Raw genomic sequence first — 16,179 nt, 5'->3', positions numbered from 1 at the left:
CAAGTCTCTGCTCCTCAGGAGCTCCAGCGAGCAGAGGCACTCACTACAGTACATGCGCAGATCAAGGCTATAGAGTGAAAGGGGAGGCGGAGCCAGAAGAAACGAAGGCTGCTGAATCAAAGGATAAGCGCGCTGCAGCCGAGTCTCTTAAACCGTCATTTCCGGCTTCCAGGCTCTGGATCCGGGTCAGATTTAGGTCCTAGCCATAGAGATGCTCATGCAAGCAGTTCCGGCTTACTTCCGTAGGGTTCTACGTCTCTTTCCTTTCCAGAGAGGAGGGGAAGAAAACAGAGGAGGCCCCTAGGTTCGGAGCACGCTGGGCCTTGCTCAGTCGGCTGCCCCTCTTGAGCTCGCCAAGCACGTACCCCGTCGGAGTAAGTTCAAAGAGCTTCTTTGGGTTGCCGGGGCGCCGGCGGAAAGAACGTGGGCTGCCTCTGGCGTCTGGCCGGCCAAGTGTCGGCTCCTCTGGTTCTTCTCTTTCATTGGGAGCTCGGCGCCAGTCCCGGTCGAATTTGAATGGGTGGGAAAGGGAAGACGAGTTCAGTTTTGGAGACGTCAGTTAGGACGTTTGGGGTTCTGAGGCAGGGAACAAGTGGCGATCGATGAGCTTGGGAAGGTACCGCTCTGGTGCAAAAGAGGCTCTCGGAAGGTTCAAACGGGGTCTTTGGGAAATCTTAACGAAAGTCGAGACTGCCTTACGGTGATGGCGAGTTGTTTATAGTGTTAATTCGCTTATTTCTGTACTGCGGTTTCTGCAATACATTGTTGCTGCAAATGCTTCATAAAGCGAACACATGCAATCGCTGTAATTATAACGCAACTTTAATTCAATTACAGTTCCCTTAAAATGTCTCAAGTGTTTAGCTTACAAAATACACCGGCAGGGCAGAGAGATCCTTAGAAGCCTGGCGAGTTGCATGTGTCAGTTCCTGTAGTTTTGGATTGTTTATGCACCCTTCCCTCAAATAACAGTGGATGAAGGTAATGGTATTTATAAAGGTTTTGTTTTCTCCTTAGTTTGGGCCTTCCCTAATGACTGTGTTAATGTACAATGAACCATACAACTTTGAAGCCTTGCATATGCTTCCCAGCTATTCAAATAGTGTGAAGGAATAACCTGAATGTGCACAAAAGTGTCTCAGGCTTTGTTGGTGGGTTATTCAGTTCCCTCATCCAAAGGTTCTAATAGCTTTTACTGGGGTGGGGAGAATGTTACATCTGGAGGAACAGTAATTTCAGACAAGTTTCTTGGAATGACGGGTTGCCACTACCATTGATGAATGGTAGATAAGGGAGTTTTCTAAACATTGCTCTAATCTACTCAGTTGTATTTCATTCACTCTGGAATGTGCTCCCCAGAGAGATGTGCCTGGCGCCAAGCTTATACTCTTTTCGGCGCCAGGTCAAAACCTTTTTATTTAAGCAGTATTTTAAAAAGTTAATAGTTTTAATGATTCTTTTAGTTGCTTTTGCTTTGTTTTATTTTGATTCAATTTGATTCACTTGCTGTTTGTTTATTGTTTCATATACTATTACTGTTTTAATCTGTTATGGGATGTTATTACATATTTTAAATTGTTTTTTAAATTGCTGTTAGCCGTCCTGAGATATTTATATAAAGGATGGCATACAAAAGTTTTTAATAAATAAATAAATAAATAATATATTTATTTTAAATGTTGCAGGGTGGTATCTGGTTCTTAATAGCTATTGGTGTAAATGTTTAAAATTATCTGAGTAGCATGGAGTAGCATTTGACAATGAATACTTTCAAAATGGTTATAGCTTTTAAAAAGACCCAAGTGTTATAGGAGAAATTGTATACAGCAGCAACATTTGGATGAGGACATACAGAATATGCATTTTAGATGTCCATGCTGCTAACCCAAAATGAGATCAAATCGACAGTGAACATATCAGAAATTTGGTGAAATTAGTGAGATGTGGTTACCTTTCAGTATGAGATTTACTTTTCAATAAACCCATTTGCTTTCTTGTTAGTGGAATGGGCTGTTTTTTCATCTTGTGCTTCTATCTACCTTGTGGTTTAAATCAAGGTGAAGTGAATCTTTGGGTTAAATCAGGAAATAAACTACAGACAGTGCACTCACCCTCCGGGGCCATCCTCAGAGTGCCAACCCACCAAGATGTTTGGAGGATGGCAACTAGGGGGAGGACCTTTCCTGTGGTGTGTGCCCCCCCCCCCAAGCTTTGGAACAATCTGCCTGTCTGTGCCAAATTTGCCATCTTTTTGGTACCAGGTCAGGACAGCCCTCTGTGCAAAGGCCTTTAATGATTTTCTTGGTCATTCAGGGGCTTGAGGGGATTATCCTGACAGTTCTTCCTGCTGGGTCTTTTTATTGTATTTACTGTATTGTTAAGCTATGTTAAATTAATTTTAACTCTTTTAACAATTTAATGTTATTTCTATTGTATTTTATTATTATTTTTATACTGTGTTGTGTTGAGATTTCCAACTATCGGATGAAAGAGAAATGAAATAAACCTTAAATCCCTAAAAGCCAAGTTGCCCTTATTCAGATATTTCTTAATACTGAAAATCTGATCCTTAACACATACTAACTTACAATTTAGTAGAAAACTTTACAACATTAAGGGCATATGTTCTATAATTTATTTAGAAAGCATAATTTTTATTAATTTGGAAGCAAAATAATAATCACTAGCTGTATCAAGCTGCAGATGCTGCAGCAGTATATTAGGAATGGTAAAAACTAAATCATTCGAACACCAGTGTGTTTTATTTCCTGTCTGCTGTAGTGGTCCTTTTAACTTCATCCTTAATTGCTGTTTCTTATATTTGTTTTAAGTCTGGTATTTGGTTGACCGATCGCTGCCACCGCAGAAGCATGCAACAATGGTGCTGTCTAGTCTTTGCATTTGTGACTTTAGTCAGAAAAATAATGAAAGCCAGAATTTTTTTTAAAATAAAAACACTGTTAGTTTGGGAAGAGTCATCTTCATAAGATGTTCTATTTTTGGTTGGAAGCTGACTTCATTTACTGTTACTGTAATTGTGGATTTATCATGGGACATAATGCAGCTATGAAATCGGCATTTGTCCTGTTAAAAGCCTTTTTGTTAGTTCATGTAAATGGGATAGGTTGCACTTCTATACTTTTCTGAACATGTAGAGGTTTAGGAAAGGATGGAAAAGGTGGAAGACACTGAGAACTGTCAGGTCCAATTTGTGTTGCTTGTGAAGTACAAAAAAGTGATGAACTCAGTGGCAGCCATGCTAATGTGTTGCACTTTGGGCACTTTGGATAGGTTGTTATTTTAGAGATTGTAAAAAGCTATCCTCCTCCAAAAAAAGGGGGGGGGAGGAAGGAGGAAAATGGAATGCAAAATGACTCATGATTGAACAGGAAGAGGAGAGGACATGGGTTCTGCCATGCAGGTCCTTGGGATAACAGCTGGAGGGGTGAGGGGGAGCAACCCAACTGGTGAGTCCACTTTTTTGTTTGGGTTCTATGCAGAACTAAGCATTGGAGCTTATTAGGAGGATGGATTGTTATATCATGCAAATTCATGCAGTGTAATGGGCAGCTTTTTAAAAATTCTTGTTAGATTTTTGCAAAAACAAAAGCAAAAGCTCACCACAAACCCATGTCTCCTTTCCTTCATGGGAAATAGGGAGAAACTTAGCTGCCTCTAACAAAATCACAATGACAAAGGAAAGCGACAACCCCTTTTTAGTATGACAGCAGTGGACAACCCTGACTTGATTTCCTGCTTAATGAAGGAAATTGCCATTTTGACTGCTACCCAACTGAATTTCAGCAAGAATAAGGACAGTCACTGCTGTGTTGCTAAGTTTTGGCATCAAATGCAATCTATTTTGAGTCATGCAGCTCCCAATAGGTTCAAAGGAGAGATATGGGCTCCAGAAGTTGTGCACCACTGCCTTAAGGGGAACTTGTAAGGCAGGAAGAGAAACTTCTCCTCCTAATTTTGCAAATGCAGCAGCAGCTGGTATTTTCTGCAAGGGGAACAACTTGCAGAAGAGAAACCACCCCACATGCACATACACTGTATTGAAGAGAAGTAGTTTCTGTCGCTTCCCGTTGCACTTTTGCTGAGGGCTGCAGCAAAGTCTTGCTTTCACTTTCCACAGAAATCCTTTCCAAGAGAAAGTTTATCTATTTTGCTGGAGTTTTCTGCAAACAATCCAGAATATAGGGACAATAGGAATCAATGGTGATAAAAGTAATAGCTCTAGCTGGTAAACTAAGCCAAAATGGTTGATCAGTTGTTGTGATACATGGAAAGAACATGGAAGGGAATACGAAAATAGGCCATTGGTCTGCTTAAGTAAAATGCTTATCTGGTCCAATATCCTGTTTCTTAGAATGGCCAACCATATGTCTGGTGGGGGAGGGGGGGGAGCCCAGAAAAAGGACCTGATAGGTTTCTGCAGTATCTGTGATCAGTGGCAGCAAGTCTCTGAATTCCAATTTATTTATTTATTTAGGAAGCTTCTATGCCACCTCATTCGCCGAAGCCTCTGGGCGGCTCACAACAATAAATAAATCATAATATAAAAACAATATAATTTGAGACGACCTTTGAAGGAGGCAATAATGGGAGAGGGTATTACCCTCTTGACTGATAGCCAATTATAGTCTTGTATATGACAAATGTGTATAATCTCATTGGTGGGCATCATCCTATCTTCTTGTACTGAATTCCATACTATATGTGTGTGAAGTGCTTCCTTTTGTCTGTTCTGAGTTTTCCACTATTTAGATACAATGGTTCCTGCAATGTAATGATATAAAAAGGGAGAAAAATAATCTTGTCCACTTCCTGCATACCACGGATAATTTTATCTATCTTTCACATGACCCTGCTTATTTCTCTTTTTTCAAAACTAATAATACCTAGCTCTTATCTTCTTCCATTCAATTGGTTACTGTTTTCTTTACATTTTCCAGCTCTACAATTTTTAGTTGTAGGACCAGAAATGTGCATAGTACTTCAGGAGTAGTTATAATACAGCTGCATAAAGATATTGATAATGTTAGCAATTTCATTTTTTATCCTTTTCCTAATGATCTGGGAAGTCATAAGCCAATTTGTTCAATGTTAGTTTTCTGGAAACATGTAGAATGCATTATTAAAGCTAGAATTAGTAAATACCCAAATAATCTTGGCTGAACATGAATTGGTATGAGCAAATACCTACCAAAGGAAAGTATTGCTTTGCCAGCCTTTAAAAAAAATTAAGGGGATCAACTAGCATGTGAATAAAAGTGATCTGAAAAAAACTTTAGTTAAAATCTATCTTGAAAGGCTTCTGAGCAAGCTTAGCCGTCATAAAAATGATAAAGGGCCTTCTTAAGCATTGGTATCTGGTGTGTGTGTGGTGTGTGTGTTTTGTTTTTTTTTTAAGCCAGTGTGGCCATTCGTGTTGGACTGATAGATCTGGATTCTAGCCACTTGTCTATGAAGTCTACTGGGTGACTTTGGTCCATTCTCTGACTCTCAACCTAACTAACCTCTCAGGATTTTTTGAGGATAGAACAGAGAAGAGGATTGTGTAAGCTGCCTTACATTCCTTGCAGGAAAAAGCTGGGATGTAAATGTAATGTAATAAAAGGAAGAATAGAATATGTGAAAAAATTATTCATGGTGGAGGGAAGTAAGCAGCCTCCAAAGAATCTGTACTGGAACTGTTCTCCAGCATAATCATACTTTATTTATTTATTTTATTTACTACCCAATAACCAAATCTCTGTGGAGTAAATGGAGATTACTTACTCGGGCTTCCAGAGTAATTGAAGGTGGAGAAAAATGCCCACAATGATCAGTGGATTGGAATACCTCGTGAGGAGGCCTTCTGGACTTTTTAAATTAGGCGAAAGAAAACTGAGGGAAGATATGATAGAATATAACAATCTATAAAAATAAAGATATTGCAAAGAAGATAGGCACGTGTTTCTGTTTCATAATACTAGAAAATGAAAATGGGGTCCCTCAGTGAAAGCTGAGTTGGTAGTAGTTTCTGGACAAAGTATTATTTCACACCACATTATTCTTTGACACAAGATGTGGCTGCTAATTTAACTAATTTTAAAGGTGATGGTGAGGGTGAAATAAGGAAGTCATTAAGCATAATAGCTAACAGGAGCTTACTCTTTGTTTATGGACTAGCAGAAGAAACTGTTCCCTTCATGCCGTGTTTGTGGGCTTCTTTGAACATTAGTCATACTGTGTTGGAAGCAAGATGCTGGACCAGATGGATTCAGAGCCTGATTTAGCAAATTTCCTTGACAATGATTGTCAAGTCTGAAATGGAAGTGGGCATCATCTTTTGTTTAGCAAATGGGGAAATTCTAACACATTCTATAGAAGTTTAAATTTTAAAATGGAGGACAATTACTTTTTTTCTAACACATTACATCATGTTTCTAGCAGAAATTATAGGCTTCTAAAATATTTTTAGAATCACTTATTATTTATTCAACCATAACATAGATGTGCCTTAAGGGGTTCCTTTTTCCAGTTTTTGCAGCATCATTCTGAATGCTATTTTTGAATATTTGAATGTTAGATGTTTCTAGGAATGCAATTTCAAGGTAACACATTTGGCCCCTGAATAGGCAAAGGGGTTCTACTTTGATTTTATAAAACTTCTGGAAAATAGTAAATACTAATTAATATTTGTGGTTGTAAATATTTAGATGAAGGTGATATTCTGAGATTGTGTGTTAATTAACAAGAGTCAGACTGAAGTAATTAGTTTGCTTAGCAGTTGTCAACTGTAAGCTTTGTGAGTAGTTGCCTAATCTTAGATTTTTCAAAAACTATTTGATATAGGTAGAAGAATACATGTTCACTTTCAGCATAGAAGAGCATGTTCCCAAATTCTTCCAACTTGGGTCGTCCACCCTTCCCACTAGAACGACAACAATATAACTTCTTCATTAATCTTCCAGTACCTCCTGTTGTCTTTCACCAGCAATTCCAGAGTACAACGTAAGTAGAATAGGATTTTAATCTGAAGCTTAAAAGGCTTCCACTTTCACAATAGATATTTGTGACTTTATATAGCTTATTTGCAATGTCAATACCACACAATGCCATCACAGATAATTCATTTGATGTCTTGTTGTGCTTTGAGGTTATCTTTCTTTGAGTAATGAACTTGCGAAATTTGTGTTGCATCTTGTACAAAAGAGTCAAAGTATTGTATGTGAACACACTATTACTAAGCAATTGTACATATCTAAGCAATTGTACAATCTGTCCAGGTGTGAAAATCCATCAGATTCCCTCAGATCACCCAGACTCTGGTCTGCAGCAGAGAGTCTGAATTCCTAGCAAGTGTGCTCAGCATTAATGGCGCACTCTTCAGGTATTGAGACCCACATACTGCACATGGAACACTCAAGTAGCAGGAGTGACACCATTTGAACACTACACCTCATGTTGATGAAGGCTACTTGCGAGGGACTTGCCAGATCCCCCCACGACTGCTGCACAAGCAGTATCTCTCTTCTGCGCCAGCTGCAGATTCCTTTTGGGCTGCTGCAGCTGACATGGAAGAAGGTTGCTAGTTGTGCAACTGAATTCTGTAAGTGTTCTCAGACTTCCTCTTGACTCAGCTTGCTTTGGAGGACTGGGCCAAGCACAAGAGAAAGCCCTTGAATGCATGGAAGGAGCAGTTCAACCCAACCCTAACTGCATGGTTATATTTTTTAGCAAACTTAATAGCTTGCATGAGTAATAATGACATTTTAACCTTCCTAGGACACTTGTGAGTGGTAATCTTCCAACCATCCCTCCAGTTTCACCTCCACCCTTTGCCTATAGAAATGGCAGTCCAGTGCATGCATCAGCTGCATCTACATCATTCCGAGGCAGAAAGTAAGTATGTCGCATGTACAATCATGATAAGACACAAGAGGGGTTCTTTCCAGTAGTCATGTCATGTTCTTAGAATAAAATATAGACTGCAAATCGAACAATAAAATAGCTGTTTTAAAAAATTGGCATAGGCCTCACTTTTTTTTCACATAGACTTTGTTCACACTGGTATATTTGGACATCGTGCAAACCATGGCATAACATGATGAGAGCAAGCTGCAGCCCTCCCTCCCTGCTGCAGCTATGAGAAGGAATTTAGAAGTGTTTGCTTCCTAGTTAGAATAGCTTCCAGTTGTCATGTTCAACCAGCAGACAACTTAAAACTTAGTTTGTTTAAAGCAAACCATAGTTATATTCAAAACATGGGTTGTGAAGCTGGATAGTCTAACAAATCATGGCTAATTTGGAAATCAAATATGAAATCTTCTGAACTTGCATCTGTGCTAGAAAAGGAGAATAAAGGAGGCAGTGCACAAGACCAAGGCTCACTGTGGCTTATTCTCACCATGCTAAACTATGGTTTTGTTTAAGATTGAAATGCAGCCACCTATTTGAATCCAGTATTTCATTCATGAAGTGGCTGGATGGGGTCACTGGAGAGATGGGTGTGGGCTTGAGTGTACTCCGGGGGATGGTGAAGGACAGGAAAACCTGGAGGAATATTGTTCATTGGATCGCAAAGAGTGGGGCACGACTTTGCGACTGAACAACAACATTTCATTAACGGGATCTTCCCTCATTGAAGTGATGCAGTGTGTTCCCATAAGCATATTGTTCTGCTTCAGGAGGAGCAAAGCAAGGGAGAGATTACTTGCTTCTACATAAGGAGAAAAGGGCATAATTGTCTATTTTGTTCATTATGTTTCTTTCCTGAAAATAATGGAGTCATACAATAAGCTGATAAGGAGACCTTGGCATTTCTGCGCCTTAGTCTCTGACTGCTGTATAACTGTGGGAAATGAAATATGTGTGTCCAGCTGTATCATGACATGTACATGTTTGGTTTTCTTATTTATTTGCTTTGCTGTGTTAAATGTGATTTTCCAATTGTGTTACTTGTTTAACAGTGTTATTTTTTGCCACTTGAACCATGATTTATAGGCTATAGTTTTTCTATGTGTGGGAATATTTGGCATTAAAATTGATTGTTGTCTGAGCTTGTAATAAAGATGGCATTCCAATTGAAGAGGGAGAAGGGGAATCTTTTAATCTAAGATTCCCAATTAATTTGTGCTGATTCAAGATTCATGATCTATGTTTGCAACTTTGTCAGAAGAATGGATTTTGCCTCTTTCCTGCCTCTTTCCTGCATCAATCTGCATGTCCCCAGATCTTCTCCACAGAGCTGAGGGACCGTTTAGAGCAGATTTGGGATATATGAAGGAGAGAAAAGGAAGGAGAAATCCCATTGCATGTGGAAATCCAGTTGTATGACATTGGACATAAACCTTGGTTAATTCCTAAATCATGTCTGTGTTCGTTGAATCTCTTCAGTGCTCTACCCTGATAGACATTTGTGGATAGAAAATGCTTGTCTTCAGAGTCTTGTAGGATCACCAATATATGAAAGTGATTCAAATAGCATAATGCTTATAAGTATTCTAATGGCTTTTGGTAGCCCTAGCAAGTAGGGCATTTGGTAAAATGCAGTCAATTGCATGGCAAAATTTCCATCTTGTTATTGGGGGCAGGAATGACATTTTTGACCCAGCTAAATCAATAGATGAGGTACTTGAACTGCTGGGTAGAACTACATCTGGAACTAGCAATGATTCATAGAAGAGTTCCAGAACATTTTTCTATATTAGATTTGATTAAATTTTCTTTTTTTTAAGATTTTTATTAAGATTTTTAAACTACTACTAAAAACATCAATCATCAAATACATCGAACATACTGGGTCAGCCCCCCTACTACATATTTTTTAACATTCTATAGTCACAATCAAATCCATTTATAACAACTTAAAGGCATCTTTAAATCTAAGCCAAGTCCTGTTTCTCCAGCCAATAATAAAAAAGTTCTCAAGTTTGATAGAAGTCAGTATCTTCTTTCTCCTTCAGTGATAAAGTTAATCTATCCATTTCTGCACATTCCAGAATCTTTCTTAGGATCAGTTCGTCGGTGCGTAATTCCTCACTTTTTCAGTGTTGAGGGAATGCAATCCTTGCCACAGTGATTACATGTAACATCAGATACATTTCTTGTTTGTTAATATCTTCTGGTATAATGCCTAATAGGAAAACTTCAGGTTTAAAAGCTAAACGTTTTTGTAGCATTCCCTCAAGCCATTTATGTATTTTAATCCAGTACTTTTTCACATTGTCACAAGTCCACCACGCATGATAAAAGGTACCCAATTTATGTTTACATTTCCAACATCTATTTGACATATTTGGAAACACCTTAGCTAATCGATTTGGCGACATCTATAAAACATTTTATATAAGTTTTCTTTGTACAAAGTTGCTAATGTTACCTTAATATTTCTCTCCCATAGTTTTTGCCACTTTTGCCATATTATATCCAAAATTTTGTGCCCGTGTTATCATAGTTTCCTTAACCTGTTCACCTTCCATTTTTCTGTCAAGTAAGAAGTCATATAATCTTTTAATCATTTTCTCATCTGATTTAAGCATCGCTTGATCAAACGCTGTTAAGTCCTTATAAAACCCCCATGTTTTACAGTCTTTAGCATATCTCGATTGCATCTGCACCTTATGCCACCAAGAAATATTAAATCCCTGTTCTTGTATTTTTTGATCTAACTTCAGGCCTCCATCCTTATCCAAAATATCATCGTATCTTATGATCCCTTCAAAGTCCAGAGCATTTGGAAACACAAAAGCTTCCATAAGTGAAAGTCATCTTGGTCATTTATTATACAATTTTAGCTTTCACTTTTCCCACACCGACATTAATGATCTTCTAATAAAGTGACTCAAAAAAGACCCATGTGACCTAGCCTTCTCATACCACATATAAGCATGCCAACCCATTTGCAAATCATGACCTTCGAGATACAAAATTCTCTTATTTCGCAAAGTTATCCATTCTTTTAGCCAACTTAAAACAGACACTTGGTAGTACAACATCCAGTCAGGAAGACCAAAACCACAGTTCTTTTTGGCTTCCTGGAGTATTTTTAATTTAATCCTTGGTTTCTTTCTCCAAATAAATCTTGAAATTTGGAAGTTTAAATCATCAAAAAAATTTTTATCAATTTTTACGGGAATAATTAGGAATAAAAACAAAAGCTTAGGTAGTATATTCATTTTAACCAGTGCTATTCTTCCCATCAAAGATAATTGTAAATTGGACCATGCTTCCAGATTGCCCTTAATGTCCTTCAATAGTCTATCATAATTATCTTCCTTCAAAGTAGTACACTTGGCTGTAAGATATATTCCCAAATACTTAACCTTTTTAACAGTCTGCAAATCTACTTGTTCCTGGAGCCTTTCTTTCTGGTCTTGTGTAAGATTTTTAACTAACAGCTTCATTTTTTCTTTATTTATTTTCATCCCCATAACTTCACCATATTCTTCAATCCGTTGAAGGAGTTTATGCATTGTTACTAAGGGTTCCTCCAGTATGAAAACCCGATCTTCTGCAAATGCTTGCAATTTATAACTTACATCCCTAATTCTAGTACCTTTAATGTCCTCGTCATCCCTGATAGTTCTGTTCAACACCTCTAGAATCAAAATGAACAACAGGGGTGACAACGGGCATCCTTGTCTTGTACCCTTTTGTATCTCTATAGTCCTTGTAAGTTCTCCATTAATTAAAATCCTAGCCGACTGTCTTTGGTAAATACTTGATATCACATTCATAAACTTTTCACCAAACTCCATTTGAGCCATCTGTTGCTTCTAAATTGTCAATTAACATTATCAAAGGCTTTCTGAGCATCCATAAACAGTAAAGCCATTGGTTTTTCCATATGTATCTCATAATATTGTAAGATATCCAAAATAGTTCTCAGATTATTCTTCATTTGTCTTTTGGGCAGAAAGCCATTTTGGTCTGTGTGAATAAAGTCTGTTAAAAACTTCTTTAACCTTTCTGCCATTATAGAGGGAAAGATTTTGTAATCCACATTTAACAATGGTATAGGTTTGTAGTTTTGAATCTGTGTTAAGTCCATATCTTCTTTCGGTATTAGTGTAATATTTGCCTCTGTCCAAGTATTTGGTATTTTAGCATTTAACAGTGCTTCATTACATATATCTTTAAGAAATGTAGCAAAAACTCCCTCAAAGGATTTATAAAATTCCGCTGGCAGACCATCCGGGCCAGGGGTTTTATCATTCAGATTTGATTAAATTTTTATTGCATAACTCTTACCGTCAGTAAAACACTTCAATTCCTTGTTTGCTTTGGATGATCAGGTGTTTCTTAGGGCCTAAGCATTTTAATGCATTGGATTTGTTCCCCAGTATTGTTTCTCTGAAGTTGCTTTCACATAAGACTTTTTGTTAAATCTTCCTTTACTCCTATTAGTATGTTTTCATCTTATCCTGACAGATTCTAGTAACCTTCCTAATGATACTTAAAGGACTGGCTGCCATTACCATCTGTCTGAAGGCTATACTCCAGAGGTCCCTTACCCTACAAGTAGTGGACTGCAATTATGATTGAAATATGTTGGCGAAGTTTTCTGTAACTTTTTTTACAATTTCCAAAGCTGAGCATGTGTGAATCAGCTTTAATATTATCTACATAATAGATAACATTGGTATTCAAGGTGCCACAATTCTGAAAGTAACAATGTACCAAACTAACAATGGCTGTTCAGAGCAAGATGTTTTGTAATACATGTTGACTATAAATGCATTAATCCATAAATACTGCCAAATGAAATAGAGGTTCTTTTTTGCCGAGATCAGAAACTGTCTGTACAATCTAAACCTACACAGACACATTCTACACTTTGAATGGGTAGTTGGTAAGTTGTTTCCATCTCTTCTTCCTTCCCACCTTTATCACTGGGTACACATTGCATACAACTTCTTAGTGCAACGCTTTTCTTAATATACAAACCTATTCTCTTGAATGGGGAATATTTCAGAAAAAAATAATTGGCTCTGCATAAGAATGGCTTGGTCAGATTTGGACTTTTTGTAGCTTAAACTTATATTTCAATGTGGTCAAGCACAGTCTTTGTGGGACAAACTTTGAGTAATTTTGCATTCTTATAAATTCCCTGTTTAAGACTTAGCATCAAAGTTGGGCACCCCTATTTTGAAAAGGATAATACTCAGTCTTGCTGGAACAGTCACAATTATTAACTGGTAACATTTACAATTCGGTCTCTGTTGTGAGCATTATTTGTTATATATTTTAAGTAGCAAACATGGATTAGCCATTCTGCCTCTTACATTTTTAGGAGGCTAAAAGAACAGAGTGTTCCTTATGAAGTAAAGCGCCAGCGATTTCATTCACCACATCATGAATCAGCTTCAGCTAACCAATTAGTGCCTTTACCTGAAGATCACAGGCGTTCGTTCCCTGGATCAATTTCTTCACCATTATTTCAAGCACATTACATTTCTGATTTGACGGGATGTGTGCCCCCCTTACGAGAAACTTCATTTCTTGACCCTGCTGAACCTGCACTACCTGTGGCCAAAGATAAGGTAGGATTGATAAAAGGTCCCTTTTTGCTTCCTGTTCTACTAAAATTTTCCTGAAAAAACTGACTCACTAATATGCTACAAGAGAGGTTGGTGTGTGTCATAAAAATCGAGCCAACACATTAGATGTATGAATGAATCAGTAAATCAGTCTATATCAAGTCCATTTTTTCAGTTTTGCATTTTTCAGTCATAACTCTATTCCATTGAAATTCTACATCAGTCTACAAAGATTTCTAGTGAAAAATCATTTATATTTTTCTGCACAACTTTCCACAATATATAAATTTCTGAATTTAATCTGAAAGCCAAGAACAGCACACCAAAATTTTGAATAGTGTGTAGTCCAAAGGATAACTGTGTTCTCATCTGTATATTAGTCTGGGAAGTGAGAGTTGGGTCAATTTGCTCAAAAATATGTAATGAAGCTAATTCTGTTCTGTCCATAGTTGGATATATTTACACTGATTTTCAGAATAAGGTGACTGCCAGTTCCTGCTATTTGTCAATATAAACAGCATCCTGAGGAAGGAAGAGTGCACTGGGGTGCCTTCAAACAGAGAGCCCTATAGCTGAAAAATGCAGGGGATATTCAGATGTTTTGACAGCCAAGAAAGATTAGTTAACTCCTTAAGCCTTCACTGAATGCAAAGGATATGCAAGATGACATGGGGTAATAGTTATTGGGCTATTCTGTAGTTTCAAGGAGAATGCCTAGCTCAGTTCTAGAAACAATAATTGAAAAAATACACAAGAAAAATGATAAGTGTTTCCCTTAATTCTGTTAAAATTGGGATGGGAAGTCTTAAGTTCCAGGGATCAGCTGTGTGTTGAATACTGGTATATTGTAGAGAAATGAATATGCTCCCTCTTAGTTGAATTAATTTTAAATTGTGGGTGAACAACATTATACCCTCCAACTGTTTTGTATTTCAAATCTTACCAGCAGAATGGTCAATGGGGCCTAAAACATCTGAAGGGCACCAAGTTACCAGTTGATGCTTTAGTTGAAGTCCTGTCTTTCGAAGCTACTGACTAAGAACACTGTGGGTTGGATACATATTTAAGCTAGATCACCTTTGCTGATGAAAGTGGAGCTCCTCACCACCTCCTTCCCGTGGTAGCTCATCAAGGCCCCTAAAAACACAATGCAGAATCAGAAAACTGTGCCAAGTATCTGAGCTGTGGTATGGGGAAAGAGAGGGCTCTCCTAATCTGGTAGAGGATAAATAAATAAACCCTGTGACATCTGGCAGAGCTTCTCAGGTAGTGATCATGTTATAGCAGGAATGCTACAGCAGAAGTAGGAATGCCATATGCTTGCCTACTTAAAAAAAAAAAAATAAGATGAGTGTGTTTGTGACCAAATTCAAAGTTTATCTTTGATGGCCAGTTACATTCAAAGATAGAAAGTCCTTGGGTTGTGACCAGTTTGCAGAATAGTAAAATTAGCCTGCCCTGCCTTGCAGTAATCTTACTAAGTGGGGTCTGGCTAAATACTGTAGCAGAGTTCCTGCATGAATGATTTTGAAGAAAGCGGTATTCTAAAACAAAATGCACATATGCAAATACATGCACTACATATATTTGAAAGATCAAGTTCTTCTTATAGTGTAGTAACCATAATTTTGTGGCTTTTTTATATGTAAAGCTAAGTCAGCAAGTACTGGAGTTATTTCAAGCGTGTCAACAACAAATAAGTGATTTGAACAAAAAAGAGCTTTGCCGAACACAACTCCAAAGGGAAATTCAGCAGATCTTTCCAAGTATGTTGTAATTCTACATATTTATTACACACTTGAATAATCAGACATTTTCTCATGTCTAAAGACATGGTTTTAAATGTGTTATATGTTTTTTGCATTGCAGATAGTAGACTATTTTTGGTTGGGTCCTCATTAAATGGATTTGGAACTCGTAGCAGTGATGGTGACTTGTGCCTCGTGGTTAAAGAAGAGCCAGTAAGTACAAAAAGAAACACATCATGCATATGGCTTATAAAGATACTTATTCTTACTTATTCTTAATTTCTCTGTTTCTTCAGAGAGTGATAGAAAGGAGGGCTACTGTATACTGAAAAGTGATGCCAAAAATCATTAACAAATTGAGGAATAAAATACAGGTTTCCTACATCTGGAAAGGAGGCTAGTTTAGACTTTTAAAGGAATATCTAATGAAATCCTAAAGTTATTTCACAAGTGGTGCATAAATCAAGTCCTCTCCTCTCCTTACATGATTTTACTGCAGGTTGTCTTACGCCTGGTCAAATGTTCATATCTTCGTACTTAATGAATCTAGATCATAGAATTACCAGGATGTCCCCTTTGATGTTGAAAAGTCAGAACCTACATGACACACAATTCATATCTGTGTATGATGAAAGACAGCTGACATACCACAGCCACACTATTGTAACATCTGGAGAGGTGTACTTCCCAGGAACACAGCCTGTATGCTGTGCTTTTGTAGTAAAATAAGGGCAATTAATTGCATCATTTTTTCAGTGCTATCTCTTCTGAAATGAAAAATGGATCCCCACCAGATAATCTGAATAAATTAATCATAGTTCTGGGTACTTTCACTTAAATTACGAAGTGCTGGGTGTCTGTATTATGAGCTGCATTAGTATTAATCTTTTAAAACTTTA

At 37.6% G+C, this 16,179-nt stretch overlaps 1 protein-coding gene across 2 annotated transcripts in view; it reads left to right on the top strand.

The window, feature by feature from the left end:
- The first annotated feature begins 230 nt into the window (after positions 1–230).
- The window catches only part of TENT2 (terminal nucleotidyltransferase 2), a 48,099-nt gene continuing 32,150 nt past the window's right edge, over positions 231–16,179 (top strand). Inside the window, exons 1-6 of one of the 2 annotated variants that reach the window (XR_006416244.1) lie at positions 231–374; positions 6,844–7,002; positions 7,777–7,893; positions 13,286–13,535; positions 15,184–15,298; positions 15,402–15,493. Coding sequence is in view for 1 of the 2 variants with exons in the window: in XM_044445922.1 (XP_044301857.1) it covers positions 6,881–7,002; positions 7,777–7,893; positions 13,286–13,535; positions 15,184–15,298; positions 15,402–15,493 (696 nt within the window). In the remaining variant the exon portion in view is untranslated. The remainder of the gene's footprint in view (positions 375–6,843; positions 7,003–7,776; positions 7,894–13,285; positions 13,536–15,183; positions 15,299–15,401; positions 15,494–16,179) is intronic. The other variant, XM_044445922.1, reaches the window with a different exon arrangement.

Source organism: Varanus komodoensis, unplaced genomic scaffold, assembly GCF_004798865.1.
Source record: "Varanus komodoensis strain SLA01 unplaced genomic scaffold, ASM479886v1 scaffold5, whole genome shotgun sequence".
NCBI classification, from domain to species: domain Eukaryota; kingdom Metazoa; phylum Chordata; class Lepidosauria; order Squamata; family Varanidae; genus Varanus; species Varanus komodoensis.
The sequence above is the reverse complement of the archived record's forward strand: the minus strand, read 5'-3'. Positions and strand labels throughout refer to the sequence as shown.